The sequence below is a fragment of the Prorops nasuta genome, unplaced genomic scaffold, assembly GCF_024137725.1.
Source record: "Prorops nasuta isolate Cenicafe-Biocafe unplaced genomic scaffold, Cenicafe_Pnas_1.2 PNAS00022, whole genome shotgun sequence".
Lineage (NCBI taxonomy): Eukaryota > Metazoa > Arthropoda > Insecta > Hymenoptera > Bethylidae > Prorops > Prorops nasuta.
Genome location: NW_027116819.1, coordinates 597,044 through 621,596, shown reverse-complemented (window position 1 = coordinate 621,596; position 24,553 = coordinate 597,044). Strand labels below are relative to the sequence as shown.

At 42.5% G+C, this 24,553-nt stretch overlaps 1 protein-coding gene across 1 annotated transcript in view; it reads left to right on the top strand.

The window, feature by feature from the left end:
- Positions 1-695: 695 nt before the first annotated feature.
- Positions 696-24,553, top strand: part of LOC136781420 (neural-cadherin-like) — a 50,155-nt gene continuing 26,297 nt past the window's right edge. Inside the window, 13 exon segments of the mRNA XM_066740323.1 lie at positions 696-1,327; positions 12,385-13,217; positions 13,219-13,804; positions 14,388-14,579; positions 14,663-14,909; positions 14,982-15,201; positions 15,281-15,557; positions 15,620-15,860; positions 15,951-16,305; positions 16,389-16,535; positions 16,606-16,797; positions 19,518-19,529; positions 20,760-20,950. Of these exon segments, the coding sequence (XP_066596420.1) occupies positions 12,429-13,217; positions 13,219-13,804; positions 14,388-14,579; positions 14,663-14,909; positions 14,982-15,201; positions 15,281-15,557; positions 15,620-15,860; positions 15,951-16,305; positions 16,389-16,535; positions 16,606-16,797; positions 19,518-19,529; positions 20,760-20,950 (3,449 nt within the window). The 5' untranslated portion in view covers positions 696-1,327; positions 12,385-12,428.

Genomic DNA, 24,553 nt, shown 5'->3' with positions numbered 1-24,553 from the left:
GCCACCCCTCAACAGGTCACGTTTTTACCGAGAAAGATTATTAAAAAATGCATGAAAAGGGCCATTTAGAATTATCGGTATTCTTCAAAGCCTCGGTGAAACGAATTTACCACGCGTTTTACTATAGGGAAAAAACTACCCCTTTGAGTACGTTTTCCATGAAAATTATGGAAAAGTGGATTAAGGTCGAATTGTCTCAAGTTGCAGGAGGACGATTTTTTTAAAAATAATTTCTTAAACGATAGAGAGAGAAGGGTGAAAATTGTGAAAATGAGAATTTAAAAAAAAAAAAAAAAAAAAACAACTGGATTAAGAGGTTGAGATTGGAGCATTGAGGGAGGAATGTTTCTGTAATTCACGTACGATGGAATGATGACGAATGATTAGGAACGATTGGGAATGGTTATAGTGATAGATGGATAGATATAGGGGGGGGGGGGGGGGAGAGAGAGAGAGAGAGTACTACTACCATGAGTGAGCACCGAGTGCGGGTGTGGATGTCGGTCTGAGTGGAGTACGGGTGTTGGTAGGAAAGCTGCGCGGTCGTCACGGTGACGCAGAGGGGGTTGGAGGGTAAGGGGTTCCTGGGTGGATGGTTCTGGTGGGGCGGTAGAGAGTGGGGAGTTGGCACGTCGAGCGGAACGGCCCCTTCGAGTCTTATCCAACGATCCGGGCGGCTCGTCAGCTAGTGGTCCGCGCCCCTCAGCCGCGCTAACTCGACCCGAGCCTTGCCTCCCGCAAAACTCAAACACCGTTCTCCGGATTACCGCCTAAAATTTCAACGACCAGTCCCTCCAGAACCGTCAAAAAATTCCACGAAAAAACATCGGGAAAACTCCGGAAAAACTCATCGATTTTCCTCTCAACCACCCCTTTGCACCCCCATCCACCCCTAAGGCGAGAGTCTCGCCTGTCGGAGTTGAGAAAACGCCTTGGAAAAGCGGGGAAAATCCATCGATGTCCGACTGGAATTGTGAGTAGCAAAGGTACGTGGGTGACCCAAGACCTCGAAGGTCCGGTGGTGAGTTTCGTGTGTACCACGGGGGTGGCTAGTGGTGACAGTTCGAGCCCGAGCCTCTTCTCTTCTGTCGAGCGACGACGGTTGGGGGTGGCGCGGGGTTCATAGGGGTCGCTGCGAGGATGCCGAACTCGCCCTCGCGGAGAAGCAACGACCGCGATTAACCCCCGACTGCGATTTTCCATCGGAAAAACCTCCATTTTCCACCAATTTTCACCAGTTTTACCACGGACAAGCATTTTCCGGATTTTCTGTGAAAAAAGTGCTGCAGGAGGTGATCGAGCTACGCCAAGGATTTGCCAGAAGACGGTAAGACGCACTGTTCAATATTTTCTCCCTAAAACCAAGCGGAAAATCCTGTTTTTCCAACGGAAAAACCCGAATTTTCCAAGAAAAATCGTCGGTTTTTTTTTCTTTAAATTTTCTTTACGAGGAAAAGTTTTTCCGCTAACGAGGGCGCGACTGATTGGTGAGGGGCTCGAAGGGGGGTGAGGTGGAATTTTCACGCTCAGGGGTTGGGAAAATTGGCAAGGTGAAGGTGGAGGTTACTCGGTGGTTTTCGTGGGGATTTCTAGGATTTTTGGTTGAGCGCTCGTGGGCGGGGAGTGACAATTTTGGGAGAGATGGCGCGGCCAGGTGTGGGGGCAGATATTTTCACGCACCTGCCTAGGGTTTTTTGCGGTGGTTTTGATATGGCCTCTGTTCTTAGGACCTACACCCCCAAACAGGTTATTGATTTTGTCCAAGTAAGGAGCCGCGGACGTGGCTCGTTCGCCCTGCGACCTGTGTTCTCTCTCTCTCTCTCTCTCTTTCCCCTCACGATCTCTCAACCCCTCTTTGACTTCCAAGGATTCCAAGATACTCCAACGTTCCTTCTCCAAACTCGAGGAATTTCCAGCCACCCTTGGAAAATTAAATTTTTCCAACATCGCTCTTAGCAAGTTTCATGTTTTTTTTTCTTCGACCCTTGGGTTCTCTCTAAACTTTAGAAATTCGTCTCCAATATCCCTAAGGAAAGTGGATGGAATTAGATATACTCCATCAGGATTACAGTTTTTTAGTCTTCGCTGCACCGAAGATCCTTTACCCACCACTGATATTCCCCGCGAATCTTTCATCTCGCGAACGCTGAAGCCCCGAAGGCAAAGCTCCCTATATTCCCGAAATAGAATCCCTAGAAACGTGAATTTCTTTCGTTTCATGGCGCCCCATGTCCCGGCTAAACTTATCGCCCAATCATTCCTATCGAATGTGACGTGGGAAAAGAAGATATCAGGCGAGGGAAGAAATATAAATCTTGTAAAAATTATCAGAGGACTCGAAATTATCCGTTGTCATCGATCAAATTTCGTTGGATCTCTGGAAAAACGAATGAATAAACGACAGGTCTAGACGGCAGGAAAAAGCATACAAATTTAATTAGCTATAGTATATGGGGGAAATACGAGAAGAATGTGACGAATGAAAAACTGGAAAAAGGCAAAGGAGATAAATTACAAAAATTATCCGAGGACTCGGAATTATCCGTTGTCATCGGTCAAATTTAATCAGACTTCTGCGGAATATCCGATGAAGCAACTGTATATACCCATAGGCAGATTAAAAATATGAATTTATTATTATACATATTCGGAAAATGCGGGAAAATTCGGATCAGCCGGGTTTAATGGAAATTTAATTAAACGAAAGAGATTGACAAGATTGTTTTTAAAAAAGGCATAATAAGATCGAAAGAAAATGGAAAAAATTGGTAACAAATGGAGAAAAGAAAACTGAGCAAAAGTTACATGTTACTTTGCTCTTTTTCGATCTTGCTTTAATGGAGATCAATATCTAGAAGACTCTTCGAAATTTATGTGGCAGGGACAGAATTTATGACTCCATCTCGATACAAACTTATCTATGGCTATGGATCGCTGGTAAAAGTCCAACTTTATGTTTCGGAATTGGCGATTGTCTTGGAAAATGCTTCTCGCTTTTTTATTTCCCACAAATGTTTACGCGTGTTGCGCAGCTTTTCCCAATTGACTTGTATGCAGGTGGGATTATGGACCGCAGATTTTGCACGGAAGCTTCGCTGGATTTCACCGAGTCGAGCCGAATTTCCCAACTTTGCTTATAATCCTTCGTGCAAATCTGGCCAAAAGTGAATTCATGGAGAGGATTCTCAAGTGACGCTCGAAGGAAAATTCCGGAAAATGCACTAACATCTATTTTGGAAAAGTGGGAAAATCAATTGAAAAATGAGCTTAAAAGCATTATTCATTCGCTCTGATGGCAATCTATAGGGGGAGGAAAATTAAAATTGCTGAATCCAATTAATACAGGCCAGACATTGTTTAAATTAGACCCCGAGACATTTAAGAATTAATCATCGTCTGGACGACCCGACAGCCTGTAATTTTCAATAAAAATAAGCGTGGCTTCCTCGATAGCAGTCATTCGCCGCTGATAACAGGACGGCGACCCCTTCATTATCCCAACAGGGTTTGTTACGCCCCTTGTAATAGCTTTTCGCAAAGTATCGGAATTTTCTTTCAAAGAAAAATGTTTAAACTGGAAAATCTTTATAGGAGAAAGAAATTAAATGGACGTTTAATCCTTAAAAGCCTCGAATTCTTTCGTTTCGAAAAATCTATATTCGCGGCTTTTCCAGCGACGAGTGCATGGGAAGGAAAATTGGGAAAATCCGCGGTGTCCATTGGGGTGGGGATTGGAGAACGTTAAAGTCGTAAATTCGGTCGCTGGACTGAAGTTGGCACGAGTCACTCTAGTCGAGGGTTCGTTTACCTCGAATTGCCGCATTGTCTAGCGAACAAATTAAACTTTCCAAGCTTGCCAAGGGTGTGACTCCTTCTCTCTGTCCCTCGGAAAATTTTTTCATCAGCAAAAAATCTCCGCGCTAACTTTCCCTTTGTTTGCCCTCACCGTTCTCACCTCACAATGTTTTATTTCCAGAATTTTTTTTTTTTTCCTATATGTGTACTTTGGGTCAATACCGATTTCCGTTGTTGAATTTTCCGAGTTTTTCCAAAACGCACATACTGCGGTATTTGGTATCGAGGCCGAAAATTGCTAAAGCGCGAGGTTAAAGGTCGTTGGCGAACGTCACATTCTTGGGGAGCTTTGCCACGGTTCGTTCCGGTTATTTACGTGACCGGAATCGGTCGCGTGTATTAGAAAAACCGAGCATGCATATACTTTGGCCAGAATGCAATTTCCTCGTTGATAAATGCAGCCAGCTGCATTCCACATCCGGCGCGCCGATCAGATCCATCCGACGAAATTGATGACACGCGCGTGGAACCGTGAAACTTGGTACCGGCCGATTTCCATTTACCGCTAATTCTCGGACCCTTGCACCATTACTATTATTCCGTGCTCCTAGATTACTTGATTTACATACAAGCCGGGATCAGCCGTAGTCTTGCTAGTTATTGCCCAGTCCGGAATATTCTCGCAAATATCGATCCTCGTTTCGCTGGAGAGCATTTGATTGGATCCTTCAATTTTCTCGAATACCAGGAAAAATTCAGTGAAAAATTCCAATGGGAGGGTATGGAAGGAGACGGAGAACCAAGAAATTGTAGAAAAATCTTGGAAAAACGCATTTTCCGAATTTTCCTGTGAAAATTTTCGCAGGAAAATTCAATTTTCCGTTTTTATCGGGGTACCTGTACAGCGATAAATTGAAATAATAGTAGAGGCAAATGGAGGGGGTATCTTGTTTTGAAACGTCTCCGGAATTCCGGGCAAACGGACAGGGTGAGCAACGGGAACATCTGGCAAAGTCCGGCGGGCAAATGTTACGAGGCCGCCGCGTTGTGTTTGTTACGTGGGAAAACAAAATAGCCTATTCTCCACCCTGTATTTTAACTCTCGAATATTCCCTCCGCTTGTTTAACACTGACTCCCATGAAAATAAATTCCACACAATTTCCCCCTGGAAAATGCCCGAATCTTAAATTTCCCTCCGGAAAACCTTAAAATTTTCCGCGATAATAACATTTGAATTTTCCTGCTCACGCGGGGAGGAAAAACGTGAGGAAAAATTCTTCTGAATTCTGTCGAATTAAAATTCTTTCGTTTCGTGGCTGAGGAAGGACTTCCTGGATATTTTCCGGGGAATCCCGTAGGAAAGGATTGGAAGAGGAGGTAGAAAAAAAAAAGTGATAAAATCTTGAAAGGAAGGGCTCAGCCTGTGCCAAGTGCAGATCGAGTAGCGGTGCATGCGTACTGAGGAAGACTTTCCCGAAATACGAGCCAGCCCGACGTTTTCCGAACGTCTAGTACCTTCGGTAATGCACGTGTGTGTTACATACACACGTGTGTATACGTTACGTTGGCGTGAAATTCACGCGCGCGCACATGGCGTCATCGAGGAGGGTTCCCCTTCTATATGCAACTCGAAAAATCGTTGTACGTTGACGTCCAGGACTTCCCTTGCATGCGACTTTTTCCCTCCAGCACTTTTTATGCACTTTTCATGACCCTCGTCGAGCGGGAAAATTAGCTCTCACAGGGTTTTCGCTCCTCTTTCTCCGCAGACTCCCAACGTTTTTACACATTTATAATTTACCTTCCCCTATATTAGTGATTCACTCACGCTTAAAAAAAAAACGATAATATTTCAAAACCCTTATATAGATTTTCCCCCTGAATTTTCCGTTCTCTGGAAAATTCGGAAAATCGCTCGACAATAATTTCAGGAAAGCTTGAATCTATTCCATAGATCCACGCAAGTTTTGGCAACACTGATCGCGATGCTCCCAATTTTCTCCGAGCTAAATATGTAAATGATCGAATTTTCCGAGCCTTATATGGATTTTCCACGCGTGAGAAAATTTGGGAAATCAGAATGAAGTAATCTTAGGGTAAATATTCTCAGATAAATAGCATAGCTACAGGGAGAGTTGTTTAATTTTTGAACACAGTTAAAAATGAATAGGTGTATGGGGTAGTACGAAAATAGCGAAGGTTTGATGTTTTGGCGGAGCAGGAGCATGTGTCATATGGCACGTTGGTTATGACGAGGGGAAAAAAGGAGCTACTAAGGGGCAAGCAGGATGGGAGGGGGAAGGGGGGGGGGGGAGTGGAAGGAAGGGAGTCTGGCCCGTGGGACAAAGGGTCGTGCGTGCAGAAAAGGCAAGGAAATTCCATGCGGTCTTCCGGTGACAAGTGGCGCACGCGCTCTTGGGGCACGCGCCTGCGCTTCTTTACTTTTACCTTCTTCTGGCACGAGCCTCTTTACTCCATCCGTCTACACTCATCTCGTTCGCTCAACCGAGACCAAGAATACCTGTTCGGGAACCCCAAAGCCTGACGTATCATTACGCGACTGACTCCGTGTCAGCCGTCTACAAAAAAAAAACCCATACAAAACGGAACTTTGGCCATAATTGAAACCTGCTCGAGTGGAAAGGGGCGAATTAGCAAATGGGAGATGAGCGGTGAAAGTTCCGGAATAACGGAGCGATTTTTCTTGAAAGTTTTGGACAGGATATGAAATGAAGCGTAGGAGGGAGGGCTGGGGAAAAAGGGACATGGGTTGATGAAAAATTATTATTATGAGAGAGGAGAGCTTTGAATGTACAAGAGTTGTAATTAATTATGTAGCTGTGTTGTAAATCTAATTTACAATTAAGGGGACGTTTTTATTACGTGTGCTGAAAACTATATGTTTTTTTGGGGATTTTTTTCAGTGCCAGAGTAATTTTCATAAACTTGGATACATATTTATATTTTAATATTTGTACTGTTTAGGGAGATATTATCGTTATCCCAAATCCGCGAGTATCGCATCTGTTCGTTATTCGCTACTTTTCCAAGTTGTCTGAAACAATAAAATGAAATAGCTTTGCATTGCGTGGGAAAGTAGTTTTTCCTTGGACTATGGAAAAAGAAAATAAATCACTGACGCAAATATAATATCTCTGCAAGGAAATAATTAATATTTTTCATAAAGATCACAACTTTTCCAATGAAAGTTATTACTGTACAATCAAAAATTTGTAAAAAATAGATTTGTTCGATAAATAAATATTAAAATGGCGACTACAATATTTCTATAGGTTTCGTACTATTTTTCTTGAAATTTTCATATAAACCAGAGCATATTTTAAAATTTTACCTTCTATAAAGTGTTCCAAAATCGTCAGCTATCTACAATCACTTACATTATATACATATATATGTATAGGGAGAGAAAAAGAGTATAAAGGACAAGGCATCGTGGCACGATAATTAGGGTGCTTTGGGCTAGAGGGTGGAAGGGGGGGGGGACCTCCGAGGGAGAAAGGGAATCGCGAAGGGGCCCGCTCCCCAGCGTACAAACCAAACGAACACAATAGGGACGGCAACGTCGCGACGCTTCGCCACAATAGACGAAAGTGCAACTGCACCAGGGGGGACTCTCCTCCCAGAGATTTCCCAACCTTTCACTCGTATTACCAAAACTGATGCCTCTTCTCTATTTCATCCCATTTCTAAAACTCAAACTTCGCGTCACGTTCATATTTCGTTCCCTCGACTCAGCAGGAAGAACCGATAAACCCCAATCTTCGTCCTTAAGGAAGAAAAGGATAAATATGTATTAAAAATAATAAATTTCATCGAAGCACGATATCGCGTAAAATGGAGCTAATGGAAACTCCGATCAGCCTGCATTTTTTATTTCGCAGCCACCACGCTTATCCAGGACGAAAGGTCATCCGCGATTCTAATCAGGTTCGGATAAAGTTAGTCTCGACCGAATCATTAGACCAAAGTGGGAATATTGCGATAAGCTTCATCGCTCGTTCTATTTGCAGATTTTATCAAAAATTATATAAGTAAGAGTGTTTTTTTTTATTTAAGATCCAAGTTCATTTCATTCGCAGTGCTTGCTGAAAAATTATATATATACTTAATGCAGATTTTCGTTATCAAAGTTGAACCTTCGATTCGCACATCTCGTTGAAAATTGTATCGCTGTAGCTTAACTTTTGCCATTCGACGCGAGACTAGCAATTTTCTCAATACGTATATACATACATATATATATATATGTATATATAATGTAGAATATGTTTTATGGAAGATCCAACAGTTCGTTAGAATCGCAGCTATCGTTGAAAAAAATTACATACATATATACTTCAGGTTCCTATATATATATATATATACGACCGAAGATGAAAATTCGTTGGATTGGCAGCTCTTGTGGAGAAATTGCAGGTGATGCAGCAGTTGTTTGGATGCTCGAAAGTACGTTGCGTTGAAAACTCTTGAAAATCGGATTGGGAGGTAGGAGAAAAATCAGGATTAAATTGGGAGTGAGAGGGCCGGGCGAGAAAAATTAAAGTGGGCTTTCAGGAGAGAAAAATTGATAAAATCGTTGGATGAAAATTGCAGGGCGAGGGAAAGGGATCTCGGAACGCTATCGATTGTGCTTTTAGTGGAAGCTGGAAAATTGACCCGTGGCATAATTCAGTAGTTCGTTAGTAGATCTTGATGAATTTATCCGACAATCGCGTGTTCGCTGTCAAATTAAGAGCCACTAATAGCTTGGAAGGTAAAGGTGGATGGTAAGAGGGGGAGGAGGTGGGTGGGGGGTGGAAACGGCGCTATCGATTGACACCCCCTCCCCCTTCCCTGCGACGCCGACGCCGGCGTCGACAACCCCGACCCCCTCCACCACTTTTCCTTCTTTTCTCTCAATCAATGCCGCCCTCGAGTTTCATCGAAATCAAAGTTTTTCCTTTTCTCACTCTCCCCCCTTCTCCCACCCCACCCCATACCTCCCTACCTTCTTTCCTCTCACCACGCTTGATTTCCCTCAGTAAACATTTGCATCTCCCTCCGAAACTTTATCTCCACTATTTTCCCCAAAGATAATTCTTCCAATCTCCAACTTTCCCTGATTTAAACTTTTCCTAATTCCCCCCCCCCCCCTAATATTTTTCTAATCTCGTTCCTTCGTAATAATGGGGGTCTGGCACTTTTTTATTCAGAAAATAACATAAATCAAAAACGTTCCACCACTCTTTTCAACACGGGCTTTTCCGGCGGGCTATAAATATTTTCCTGGCGATTTTCCCGCAGGATTTCTGCGGAGGGGGGGGGCGTGTGTCCTGGGGTGAGCTACGTAGGATTTCCTGGAAGGGGAGATGAAAGAGAGGCAAGAAAGGACAAAGCTGGGGGTCGTGTCTGGATGGGCAAAAGGGAGGGGGGGGGGGTGGATTTCTCATGGGGTGGCGAAGTGTGGAGTGGGGTGTGCGATGTAGGAGCTGCAGAGGTACAGGGAGGGGGGGGGGGGACGAAGGGTAAACGTCCTCTAACGAGCTCCTCCGAAATATTTCACGAACTAAACTGCGCCGGCGGCCTCCGAAGCTTTGCGGAAATCGATGCGCGAAGATCAGACGAGAAGGGTGGGGATGGGGTGGGGGATTAAAGGGAAAGTGCGGTCCCTTTGACCGATGATTTCAGCAGACTTCGATTTTGTGCCTCTTACTGTTATTACATCCCTTCGCAAAATCTTCCCTTTGACCACTCAAGAAAATACACAACAATTCTCAAAAATAATCCTTTCCCCGAACCAAGGCTATACACTCTAAATGATCAAAACTTCTTCAAGGACGAACGATGACGTAAGGAGCTTAAAAAAACCGTCACATGTTACGAATTTGACCGTTGGTTCCATGGGACGTTCTCGAACACTGCATGGGAAGTATATATGGTGGCTTGTAAGAAGGGGGGGGGGGGGGAGAAAAAATAGCGTGGATTGCGCTGACTCGAGTCGATATGGGTATTCTCGAGACGTGACCTATCAGGAGAGGGGGCTCCCCTCATTAACAAACCAGTAGTATACATATATATAGGCCTGCACTTAAGATTCGCCCCTGCACACTCTACGCTAATGCACGTGCCACCTGGATCGGCAAAGCTGATCCATCCCTCAAAGCGAATTTGCTCCGGAGGAAAAATTGGCCAATCCACGAAGACCTAATTTGCTCGGATGATCGAAAAATTTTAAGCGAATCGGACTAAGTAAATTACACACGGTGAACCTTCCTCTGTCTGGGACACATGCGAGACTACGTCATTTTCTTAGGAAGCATCTCTGAACCCTCCAATTAATTGGCTTAATTGGCCTCCAGCCTGGTCGAGTAGATAAAAGCCAGCAGCAGTGGTTCTCAATCCGAGCGGTACTCGACTCGAACCAGTTGGAAAAACCTATTGGGAAAATTTGCAATTTAACGAAATCCCGTGGAATGTTTTCGGAGGATGAGTCGAGATGCAGTGGTTGGAATTAGGAAAACAATTCCGGCTATACCCGAGTGTCTATTTGCCGGTTAGATTTTCGAGATAAACGAACGATTGGCGGTTAATCCGAAAGTTCGCAATTGAGGCAGATCGACCGGGTCTCGTTCTAATTTCGATCCGTTTAATTGATAACCCCCTTTCGCCCCTCCCGACAACGATCACCTTTTCAATTCGCCACGAGGGATTGTATTACAATATTTGATTGGCTTTTCTCCATTTTTCCGTGTCGTTTACTTTCTCCCCCCTCTCCGCCTCACATGCTTTTTCGTATCGGAGCGAAAATTCGAGGCCGAGCACGCCCACGTTATTTCCCAGCGCGACCTTTCCAGCCAGCGATTCGCAAAGGTCAAAGGAACTCGGTCTCCCAGCCTCTAAAGCCTTCTATTATTCACGGCTAATCTAAATTATTTTACCAGTTCCATTCTCTCTCTCTCTCTCTCTCTCTCTTTCAAAGACTATAATAACAAAAGTCCCTTTTAAAAAAAAATTCTCTTCCAAGGGTAATCGTTGCCCTTAATCGTTTAACCTGGAGTAACTCGAGGGATATTTTTTTTATACAGTATCTAGTTGAAGAAGGGTTTATAAGGTATATCTCCGAGTAGAGTCGTATACGTAGGTGAGCTTTCGTGCGTGAGATAAGGTGTAAAATCACCGAAGCGACTAATCCGAGGCTTACTAAAATCCCATTTCCGGTCGCTCGAGCGTTAATCAGCCAACGAAGTAGCACCGAATACCAAGAAGGACCTCTTTCAGGCTTTTTTATTATCCCTTGGTCGTTGAATCTGCTCACTTGAAATGGGCGTATCTATAAAGGTCATTCTCATGGAATAAGTCGATTTTTATCCTTGAAGAACTCGCGTATCAAACTTCAGTCACTTAATACGTTTCGAGGAGGATTAGGTGTCGTGTTTCTTATAGGACTTAACTGTATTATGCTACCAGACCATCTGCCTCTACCCTCTCTCTCGCTCTGTCGTCACCACAAGTAGATGCTACGAGTATAACATATATATATATATATATTCACATTTGTCTTGATTTCACGTACCGGAACAATTTGGTACCGCGTTTATTATAAACATCAAAGAATGTTAATTTATTAAAATAATTGATAAAATTACTGGAGCATTTTTTTATTCTGTATAGAGACAAATGAAAGGTTAATTCGAGACCGGCTTTACAAGTGCAGCCGGCACGAAAAAAAATTGAGGAAGGGGGACTTTGTCGTGTGTGACGTCTATATATATATATATATAGTATATTAAATATTTTGATAGACGGTGGGGTCTACGCTATTCGGGTGTGCATTCTCTCTCGAGTTAAGCGAGCCGCGGTCGAGCCGCATCCGGTTGTTCGCGAGTGTGAATGGAATCAAATGGAACGGCGGAGGGTCGCTAAATGACAATGCTCGGCTCCCGGTACGCCCGACTCTTATTTCCGGTCGAAATTCAAAACTCGAAACGTCAGTGCCTTGAAAAAGAATGCTCGAGTGCGAAATTTGCAATTGATTGCGAGGAAAATCATTAAGATTTTGTTTATAAACATTCGTCAAATTCTTCGCAGAGGTGATTTAGCGAAAAATGTCGAGTTACATTTTTTGGTATCCGCATCATTTAACGATGATAAACCTTTCGTGGTTGAAAATTTCCAAGGCTTAATTTACGATACAACCGATGGAAAAGCAAATTAAGGTTAATTCTGGCGGAACGAATTTATTCTCGCATTGCTCCTCTCTCTCTCTCTCTCTCTCTGGGCATGATGAATTCGGCCAAGCACGTGGAAATTATTGCTCATTTGGGGAAACTCGTGGAAAATGTGGGCCAGCGCAGAACCAGCGATTGCCTAGAATCATGATTTATTCTACGAAAATAGAGGATATATGCAGCTGCTTCGAAAATCATTAACGTCGAAAATTTCCATCTATCCAGTGGTTATAATTATTATGAAACTGCAGTGCGGATAGAAATTAAATAATATGAAGGGGGGGGGGGTGTATATATATATATATATGTATGAGAGTAGTGTTTCGAAATATAATTGAGATAAAAATATTGTTTGTGCAGGATTATTTGGTGAACTGATGCATTAGTGGAAAAGAGAAGAAAGGATGTGGGTCCAGGTGCTGGTGATCCTGGCGTTGGGTCTGGCGGGGTCGAGGGCGGAGAAGATGGTCTTCCTGCCCCACGATGTTTACCCAGGATACGCAGTGGCTCAGTTGCATCCGGACCAGAAGCAGGGCTCGAGTTTCAAGCTTTTGGATACCGGATTCTCGAAATATTTCGCGGTCCTGAAGAACGGCCTGGTGATGACCATCTCGGATTTGACACCGTTGATGGACAGGCCGGTTAATTTGATCATCCTCGAGGAGCTGGCGAACGGAACGGAGACCCACGACCTCCACCTCTACGTCATCGACAGGAGAAACATGTCCAACTACCACGAGTACCTTGGAGAGGGCGAGGTCACGGAGAACCATCCGGCTGGCGCCGAGATAGTTGGATTTCCGGTGCTGAGGAAGTGGGGTGTACTACCGGTCCACTACAGCATCCTTCCCGACGAGGATGGGAGTTACCCGTTCATCCTCAAGCAGGAGGGATCCAATGTCACTGGCTTCAATTTGACCTTGAGGGACCAGGACCAGGGCGTGACTTTGGTCACTGCGAGGTCACTCGATAGAGAGTCGAAAGCCCTTTACTCGGTGGTGGTCAGGGCATTCGATACTGGATTCGTCAGTGCTTCCAAGATCTGTGGTATAGTCAAGGTCATGGACGAAAACGATAATGGACCAGTATTCGAGAGAGACGTCTACATGTTCGAGGTAGTCCATCCACTTTGGTTCGATGCTCTTTTAGATATTTGTTCGTTTCTAAACTCATCCTCCTCGTTTCAAGGTCGTACCAGGCTGGAAGAGGTTCTCCACTCTGGGCAAGGTCACTGCGAAAGACGCCGATGGGGACAAGGTTTTCTACAGGCTGATGACTCCCACGAGTCTTCTCGTAGTGGTACCACAGACTGGAGAACTACTGCTGGTTGGAGAACCGGAAGGTGACCCTGACGAGGACACTGAGTGCGAGATACTCATAGAGGCTCATGATCTTGGTACGCCACGAAGGACAACGGAAAAACCAGCCAGGGTGCTTCTGAGGTTCCTGTCGGCAGTGCCGGATGTGAAGAACGAGCTGGAACCGGAAATGATTGGTCCCCAGCCGGAAGTCCATAGGATTCAGAAGAGAAGAGTGACGAGGGCAGTCAGACCAACGAAGAAGGTTGATTTTGCTGAGTCAGACGGTGACGAGGAAGGAAAGATAGCTTTTTATCTGGAAAAGGAGAACGATAAGGAGACTTACAAGATTAGAGATGAGAATCAATGGGTCACTGTTGGTGCTAATGGCTCCGTCATGGTCAAGCAGAAATGGGACTACGAGGAATTGGGTCCGGAGAAAACCATAGATTTCTGGGTCACCATCACCAATATGAATAAAGGTTAAACATAGATCATTCCATCCATTCTTATAAATAATCCAAGCAAGTTTATTCACTTCCGGAAATATTTTTAATTTTTGTACCATTTCTGTTATTTTATTAATGTATCATTGTTTTGTCGATTGAAGCCATTTGTTCCAAATACGAGAAGATCGGCGTGCCATGTCCTTTGCCTAACGGTACAGGCCCAATTCGGGATGAGTTTTCATTTTCTTCTCTCTTTTTTAGCTTAAAATTTAGTGCTTATACACGCCAAATCGATTAGGGTGCACCAAAAATTCAGTAGTATACATACTTAGCTTATTTACTAATGAGACAATATTTTCATTTTTTTGCCATCATTGGATCAAGCAGAATTAACATGTAAGTAGTTTCCAACTAAACCATTTTAAAAAATGATCATCTCTAATAGTGTAGCATCATGGCGATGAGTAATCGTTCCTATTAATGTTATCGTGCTGTGCTTATAGCTTGAGAGCAAAATAGAGCTTGAAAAACTCAGAGAGAGAGAGAGAGAGAGAGAGAGAGAGAGAGAGAGAGAGTTCAAGAATAATCAGTTTCATTAGCTGATAAAACATTTCAGATACGGATAATCAGCGTGTGATCATTAATATGAAGGACGTTAACGACGAGCCACCATATTTCATCAACAGACCCTTACCCATGGAGACTGTGGTCCAGTTGAATGCACCACCCAACACTCACGTGTTTACTCTTCAGGCCAGAGACCCAGATACCGATCACAATATTCATTATTTCATCGTTAGAGACAGGAGTAAGCTATGCTCTTACGTCCCTCATTTTCAAAAAAATTTCCAGAACTTTTACTCATTCCTAATGGCTCAATTTGAATTTCAGCTGGTGGTCGATTCGAAGTGGACGAACGTTCAGGTGTTGTACGCACCAGAGGAACGGATCTTTTCCAACTGGACATGGAATACGTGCTGTACGTGAAAGCTGAGGACCAAAATGGACGAATAGACGAGAGACGATTCCAGTCCACCCCTGAAGAGAGGTTATCGATCGTTGGTGGAAAACGCCCGCCGCAGTTCTACATGACCCGTTACGAGGCTGAAATACCGGAGAATCAGAGGAAGGACTCGGAGTGAGTCTAAAATCGTATAAATTTAAAAATGTCCCTTTAAACTAACGGGAAATAATTTTAAAAAATTTCCAGCATAATATCAGTGAAAGCAAAATCGTTCGCTGATCGAGAGATCCGGTATACGCTGAAGGCAGCTGGACAAGGAGCAGCCGGAACTTTTAATATCGGTCCCACATCCGGTATCGTAAAACTCGCTAAAGAACTAGATTTCGAGGACCTCAGACAGCCACACATTTATGCGCTTGTGGTTACCGCTACGGAGGACTCTGGTGGCTTCTCCACTTCCGTCGAGGTAATTTATTCTACGATTAAACTTCGCTTCTCCTCCTTTTTTTTTTAAATACAATATTAATAATAAAATTCTCGTTCAGTTGACCATTCGAGTATCGGACGTAAACGACAATGCTCCGAAATTCGAACTACCGGATTATCAAGCGCACAACGTTGACGAGGACATAGCGCTGGGCACGAGCATCCTCAAAGTGAAAGCAACCGACGCTGATTCCGGTGCCAACGCGGAAATCGAGTATTTGGTGTCGGATGACCATTTCAGTGTCGACACCAATGGCATTATTGTTAATAATAAACAGCTGGATGCCGATAACAACAATGCTTATTACGAATTTGTCGTTACTGCTAAAGACAAAGGTATGGCGGAAATATTCTAACGATCGTTTCTGTCGGATGAATAATTCGTACCGAATTGACAGGAAAACCACCGAAGACCGGAAACGCGACAGTTCGGATTTACACGAAGAATAAAAACGACGAGGAGCCAAAATTTTCTCAACAGGTCTACACGCCTAACGTGGACGAGAACGCTGGTCCCAATACTCTGGTTACCACAGTCGTGGCTTCCGACAAGGACGGAGACAATGTCCGTTTCCGTTTTGTCGGAGGGAACACGACTTCCGGTCAATTCGTCATAGAAGAAATAACCGGAGTTATCAGGTCGATATTCCACAGCGTTCTCCAACCATTGGAATGGTCCACACGTTTGACGTTTTAATTATAATTGTTGCTTCTTATTATTAACGTTAGGTTGCACGGGAACAACATATCCCTGGACAGGGACAAGTACGAGTTGAACGTGACTGCCCTGGATGACGGGGCTTGCTGTCCCAACGGTGACCTCAACATACACACTAGCACAGCGGTTGTTGTAGTTTTCATCACCGATGTAAACGACAATAAACCGATGTTCAAGGACTGTGCCACTTACAATCCTAAAGTTGAGGAAGGGGCACCCAATGGGAGTCCAGTGATCAAAGTCCAGGCCACCGATGAGGACAAGGGTGTCAATGGACAGGTGAAATACTCCATTGTACAACAGCCCAATCAAAAGGGAACCAAGTTCACCGTGGACGAGGAGACTGGTCAAGTCCTGACCAACAAGGTAAATAAAACGTTATTGATTATTGTCACAGTGTTTTTATTAATTTATAACTACAATTAATTCGTTTCCCCCTTTCGCGACAGGTTTTCGATCGCGAAGGAGATGATGGAAAATTCGTCTCTGTGACTGTTAAAGCCACTGATCAGGGTGAGCCATCCTTGGAAGGTGTTTGCTCGTTCACAGTGGAAATCACCGATGTTAACGACAATCCTCCATTGTTCGATCGTCAGGTGAGCTGCGTTCTCCTGAAAAATGAAGATTTTTAGAGTTTCCGACACTGACTCGGCCATGTTTTTTTAGAGATACGTGGAAAATGTGAAACAGGATGCCAGTATAGGCACGAATATACTGAGAGTGTCGGCATCCGACGAGGATGCCGATAATAATGGCGCGATTACTTACTCTCTCAGCTCTCCGAATAATGACCAAGGGCTGGATTATTTTGAGATTCAACCAGAGTCTGGTTGGATCGTTTTGAAGAAGCCTCTAGACGTGAGTAACGATCCTTATCAATAATCATAAACCTCCTTAGACTGTACTTTGCGGAATTTTTGGGATAGTCGGTATACCAGGACCACATTTATCACGAATCAGAAGGATCTTATTAAAATTGCACGAGTATAGTCTAAAGTTGATCGAACGAAACGTCTGAAAGTATATAAAGTGGACCAAGGATACCGACTGTCCCAAATTCAGGATTACTTAAAATAGCTGAAGAAAAGAAATGTATATTTATATACCGAAGAGACTAACGAGACTATATAAATATACATTTGCAAGGAAGAATAATCGAGTAAAAAAAGAATTCAGCAAAACTCGAGTGTTTAAACGTTCCGTCGAGTTTAAGTTGACTTTTCTTACTGCGAGTATACGTTCAGTTGCTGACTTACCGGGTTAATTGTGTATTTATCGATTAACATTTATTGCTATATTATAGTATAAATATATATGTATATATACAGATGTTATCGATACTTACTTGTGTATATATACGTATACATTTCCATTTGGTCGACAATTATTTCTCTCATCACTAATATGCAACGAAATGAGTTTCCTTTTTACGGCACATGTATAGAACTTTTTAATTCCCATTGATATGCACAATGTGTTCACTATGGTAAATACTTAGCTATGCCTGATTTCCTCAAACGCTTCATGTACCTGAATCGATCGACCGTTCGGGCTATTTTTGCAACAGAACACTCTCTCTCTATCTCTCTCTGATTCTCTCTTCGAGAACATATATATATTTATATATATATATATACTAAATCGTTGTCCGTACTAATAAATGTACTCGCGTCGTGACTAGCCTTTTTGAACGTTCCAATTCAGAGCTTTGATCGAACAATCGGCAAGCACCACTTTTCCAAGTTACCTTTTTTTCAAAAATCTGCTTAAAAGAGAAACACGAAAAGAGGAAATTTTTTGCGAATCGAAGCGCGACGGTTTTTTTGCTTCAAGCGTATTTTTACCAAACGATCTTTGCTCGTTGAAACGAACGCTCGATTTTTTGTCGCGCTCTTTTTTCTCTCACGACCGATTTTTCTTTCAATGGAAAATAGCCAAGGGAGCGGAGCTTGCGATTTTTGTACGTCACGCGTTGGAGAGGCCCCGAAAGATGACCAAAAGTCAAAAAGCAGAAACTAGAGAAAAAAAAAAGTGAGACGTAGAAAAACATTGAGACAAAAAGCAAGAGATAGAGCAAAAAAAAATAAAAAACAAAAAGATGATGATCAATAATTGAGACGAGCTAACAATAATAATCAATAATAACCTTTTAATGTTCTCTCTCCTAACAAATACTAATTGTGAATGTTTTTCAAAAGGGAAGTGATGTTTTTTGAACTTCCAGGAGCAGGTGGGAACGACATTTTTTGAGCCCCACGTACGGTGTACTTCAACCTCTACGCATTTTGTGGTGCATCAGACATAAACAATTTTTGACAAATGCTTGCTGATTTTATATGAATGTGTTTTTTGATTCCTTTACAGGAACGGATCTCGCTCTCGCTCCTATTTCCTCTCCACTCTCTCTCTCTCTCTCTCTCTCTCTCTCTCTCTAACTCTATCTCGCTCTCCCCCCAAAATAACATCCCGATTGATTTTTCTCACTTTTTTATTAACACTGGATGCTTTGTTTTTGCCGAATGATTTTGTTTAATCTCTCTCTTTCTCTCTATTCTATCTCTATGTCTCTCTCTTTCTCTCTCCCCCCTCTCTCACCCTCTACCAAAACACACGTCTATTTCCTTTGAATTTTGACGATTTTTCAGAACATCCTGTTTTCTACTTCGAATTTTTTCCCTCGCACTCTTCCATATCTCACTTCCGATACACCACGACGTGACAGACAGCGATCGTATGAAAGAAAAGCAAAAGAAAGTTGAACGCAAAGAGCAATGACTATAACGATGATAAAAAACACAGAAGAGAGAAATCCAATTTTTTCGAGAGCGTTTCTCATAGCGAAGAAAGCTGTTCGTGGTGTGACATTTTTTCTTCTGTGATTGGGGCGGCATACCACTGTCGTGACTAGAGCAGAAATGAACACCCGATATACTTGTGTGTGTTTGTGTGTGTGTTACGAGCACACGTATCTTTCCACGTTAAGCACACACACACATATATATATATATATATATGTACATTTGCGTATATAACGAGACAAGCGAGATGAACGATGAAAATACGAGTCAGGAGACGATAAAAACAGACACGAAACACGTTGGAGAAAGAGAACCACGTGATCGAATAACGTCCATCGGTTTTTGAGTGTCGTTAATAAAAAAAAAAAAATGATAATGTAATAAGAAATCAGACGAAATGGGGTCGTCTAATATTTTTTGTTCACCCTATAAAACCACGCCCGAAAAACGACCATTTTTTCGTTCCTCGATATACCAATATCCTGCTAATGTACCTCTTTTTTATGTATATCTCTGTCTATTATATTCAAGACTTATCTGCCTTAGCCAACCACTCCATATCTTTCTCTCTCTCTCTCTCTCTCTCTGTTTCTACCATTCCCACGACAAGACCCCTGCCCCCCCCCCTCTCAGCCTCTTTAACGCATTCTCGCTTGCATGCAAGTTGCCTGCATTGATTGATTTCGTAAAGGAACTAATTTCAATCTTCTTATTGTTTATGTTTGTGTTTATTGCACCATTTACTTTCTTCGGATTTGATGATCTGATCAATAATAAAAGGGCTGTTCTCCAGTAAGTAGGAAACATACCATTTTTCAGTTTCGACACTTTGCATCGACGAGACTTCACTCGCTGAATATATATTTATATCTCTCTTTATATATATGTATATATATCCGTGTGCTCGCGCGTTTACCGATTCGCTTGGAAAATCAAAAAAAAAAAAAAAAAGAATAGAGTAAAATTCTAGCACGGAAAATGGGGAAAAGTAACGCGGAGTAAAAATGTAAATGAGATAGGAAATACGTAAGACTCGTTGCAAAGTCGATTAGAGGGCCTTTTCGTTCGTTTCGCTCTATGTGCGCTCGGTATATTTGAAAATTAGAATATTTTCTTTTTTTTCTTCCAATATTATTTTTTTTTTCACTTTTTTGTCACTCGGAGACGTCACTTGTCTAAAACTTCGTTCTATTTTTTTTACTCGATATTATCTCTCTCTTTCTCTCTTTCCATCTCTCTCTCTCTCTCTCTCTCTCTCTCTCTCTCTCTCTTTCTCACTTTGTATCTATCTATCTACGTTCTGTAACTTGATTTTGTTCCGTTCTCTTTTTATTCGTAACCTCGTAAGTTTGCGAGTTTCGCGTCGACCGTAGAACTCTTTGGTTTCGAGCCTCTTGGGTGTCTTGTACATAAAAACATTAAGAAACGTGTCGAGTGCTCCCATTTCGTTCACCGTCTTCATTTAAAAAAGTTTTAATGTTGCAGGAGACGGATAAATGACTTTGGATATTTTCACTGATCGTTTCGCGCACTTTGATTCAATTGGGACATCCGCGAGACTCGAAACTCTCATCCGCGAGATTTAATGCAAAAATAATCACCGTTTCGATCGATAGAATTATTATCGCTATATAGAGTCCAATCACGAGAAAGAAAGTAGAATTTTGACGAGATTCGCGAATTCGGCGAGTGACCAGTCTCTCTCGAAGTGGCAACGTCAAGGAAAGAACGAAAAGATCGCTAAAGGGCGAAATGAAAAACCAAAATAAACAAATCAAACAAAAAAAAGCACAAAAACATACAAGTAACAGCAAAATAAACAACCAAAAATAAAAAATAAGTAATAACACAGAAATTTCGCAAAATAATTCAGTAGAGAAAGTCAAGAATGTTGAAAAAGTAAAAAGTAACCAAAAAATGCCAAAAATCAAATGTAAAAAACTCAAAAAAAAAAAAAAATTCAAAACCCCACGTAGAGCAGAGTGTGTCATGTGAGTTGACGGCCCAATGTTTTGCCAATAGCGTGACAGGTATCGCCTGCAAGTACGGGCCTCCGACAGAGGGATGCAGAGCTTGTTTGCAGACGTGGAGGTTGTGTTAGACGTCGTAGACAGAAACAATAAACCACCTGTGTGGGATGCGAATGTATACGGCCCCATTCACATCAAAGAAAATGTCACAGTGGGTACTGTAGTGACGTCGGTGAAAGCCAGGTTTGTATGCCACGACATGACCGAGAGACAAGACACGTGACATGCCGTGCCGTGCCATGCTGTGCTGCCCTCTCTGCTTTACCCCACTCTCTATCTCTCTGCCCCCCCCCCCTCCTCTCCTTTCTCCTTCCATCACTAAACTTTTCTGTTTATCCACACTGTATTGCTCTTTAGTTTCGAGAACAACGGTAAAGCCCTTTGCCAGAAAGTCTGTATCGTCTGTATCATGGCTCCCAGTATCGTTTCCGGAACCACGACTCTCTTTCTCTCCCTCTCTCTCTTTATATCTTCCTCACTCTTTTTCTCTTTCTCCCCCCCCCCCCCCCACACTCTCTCTCCCTCTCTCTATCGATTCTCAATGGAACCGATGGGAGGAAGGAAGGGGAAGAATGGTCCGGGATATGTAGCAGCTTTTCATTTATGGTATATTTCACGAAAAGTAACCTAACCTCAAAATCCCTCGAACACACGACTCTCCGTCCCGGAAGCGGAAGCACGTATGGTCAAGCGCGGCGCGGTAGATCGCTGCTTGGCGGACACTACCACTACTACTACTACTACTAACTACTAACTACTATTTTATTACTACTACTTCTATTACTTCTACTACTCCTACTAATTACTACATTAATACCAATGCCAAACTACTATCACTCCGTCCCTATTTTTACTTGTATTATCTTTATATTTAAAAGCGCCGGCCAATCGAGATCTGGTAGAGAAGCTCGCGGGAATCCCCTATGTCGCGTGACCGCTAGATGGAGACTGTGGTGTAGTTCGGAGGTTCGAAGTAACCAGATGGGGGAAATTCGCACGAAAATAATGAGGAGAAAGCATGGAAAAAGTCCTGATCGGAACTTGCGAGAACTCGAAATGCCAAAATAAAATGAACAAGCTCTCTAGCTTCATATATCCGAATATCTATTCGTAGATCGAAAAGACTAACATTTGTTGCCATCACGTTTGTTTGGTTCTAGCAGGTTGGCTATACCGCTGAGGATTTTTTCCGTCTCGTCCAGATCTCGCGGTCTACGCGCGGTAACAAACGGAAGCCATAATCGTATATAAGATTTAAAACGTTTGGGTTATCATAGTTTTTAAGCGTATGTGTGTTTGACAAAATGTATGTGTGAGTGTGTGTGTGTGTGTGTGATGAGAAATAGAGATTTTTTGTGCGAGGCCATTTGCAAAGTTCGAGAGAGCTAGGTATCCTATAATGATGTTCTATAGGGGGTCGAAAATCCCTAGGCAGGGAAGCAGTGCAGAATGTTGCAGGCCGTGATGAAAAATGGCGGCCATCCAAGAGGGGATTCCTGGAAGATAAAGAGAGGCATTTTCTCTGCTATCGCGTTTTTTCATTGGTCGACGTCGGCCTTGAGTGTGCAGGACGTGCCGAGACTAACTTGCCACTTGTTTTTTGTTCCCGTTTCTTAAACAAATGCGTAGCGTGAGACGTACAAGCTGGAGGCGATGGCCAACGACAAGGGTTATCCGCCCCTGTCGAGAACGGTGGAGGTTCAGATTGACGTTGTGGACCGTGCAAATAATCCGCCCGTATGGGACCACGTAGTATATGGCCCGATCTACGTTAGAGAGAACACGGCCGTTGGCGCTAAAGTTGTGTCTGTTAAAGCCAGGTCTGTCACACTGTTAATGATTCGCGTGCGGCCATTTCTGCACGTAAACCCGCCCTGCACGCAAATATATCTCGTCGCCATTGTTCTTGTGCACGTTTCATTGATATTGTGTACGAATATCACAACACGATACACGCGATATACACACTAATGGTTACGGGAACACTTTTCTCTCTTGTGTTTATGTTTTGGTTTTTTCTTTCTTTCTTCGAAGCGATCCGTTCGTCTCTCTGTTTTTATTTTTCTTTCACTCCTACCAGCCTCTCGATATTGTTGACACTTGCATTTTTTTCCGAGGATCAACGGATCGTTCTCGGTATCTTTCTAGCAATACTCACACTTGTTAGAATTTTAGACGAGACTCGTGAGACGCCATTTTGGTTCACGTTCGAGTGGGGAAAGCGTCACGTGAACCAATTTTTTGTTGCCAATTTTTTCTTTCATTTGGATATAGCAAATTTTTAAGCATTTTTGCATAGTCGAGTAATTGTTGAGATATTTTTATAGTACCTCACGTGACGTGGATTTCTCACGCACACAATGGCACACACGCAATAACCACGCGAAATGCACGTCTTTTTTCGGTGTAAGTGTGGCTGTTCACGGAGACCCGCCTCTTTGTCTTTTTGTTACACTATCTAATTTTTTTCAGTCTTTTTTCGAACACCTTTTTGGAACCATTTTTTGCGCGCTGCTATTTTCCATCAGCCCGCATTTTTGGTCCACTTCCCATTTTTACTTTGACGATGACCGGCATCGGTTTTCTTGCGTCTCCTGCAGCTAATTTTTATTACGTTTTTTGCCGTGGTAATCGAAATCGAATGAGCAATTTCTATTTATTTCCCATTCACATTCGTACTCACATTTCTTCAGTTTTTGCGAACTCATTTGCAAAATTTCATTGGTAAAGAAACTCGCAGTTGAAAACGACTGGGTATTGTATGGATGGAAAAAATCGTATGGAGCAATTTTAGACGGCCTCGACGAGTAACGGAAGCACTTCCGGTGGTTTTTGTACGGCGAGCATAAGGCGCGACTCGCCAGGTGGCCGCCACGTGTTCAGCCCTCGTGCATTGTTTTCGTCTTTTTCTACCGACACCCAACCTGCTCGCCAAACATATTTCAATCTTTAAACGCGTTGGAAATTTCTTCCCCACAACTAGAGCCAACCAAGCCCTACAAAGATCGGCTAATTAAAAAATTACCCAGGAGTTTCTTCATTTTACCAGGAGACGCGAAAAACGCTGATAAATTTTTCTTTTTCCATCGACAAAATTAAATTTTTTTTTTTTTTTTTTAGGAGTCTCGTATAAGATTAGTGTGTGTGCGCCGTAAACATTTTTTGGGCATGTTTTACGAATAGATGCTTACGTACTTGAACACACCCTCAATTTTTCATTGTTTGTATTTTGTGGAATGAATTCAACGATGCATTCCAAATGTTTTTAAGATAAGTCTTACCGCGCACACAGATAAGCTTGGCCAAAATTGAGAAATTTTTACCATAGACTTATCTCAAGCATTCTGGAATAACCGGTGAATTTATTGATCGATTGGTATTTTTCAAAATCTCTTTTTACCTAGATTAAAAAAAAAACAAATTTTTGAACAAAGGTCGCGTTTTTTGATCGAATTCAGAGATAAATAAAAACTGATTTTCTTTTTCCTTTTCTCTCCTTTTGCGTACAGCAGACATATTAGAAGAGACTAGAGTCGAGTTTGTATGCCGTAATTAATTTTTGGGCATGTTTCGTCAGCTGCTTTAATTTACGTTCAATATCAAAACCCAAGTGCCTATATAAAATACAATGTTATATTTATTTTGCATAAAAATATTATATTTTCAAAGATCATACTCCAACGGCTTTTATCGTAGATGTCAGAGTTCCGTTTACCGAGCTTCAGCAATTTAGAGGTTAGATAATTGGTCCGATAATAATTATTGTTTCGATTGTTACTGAAAGAA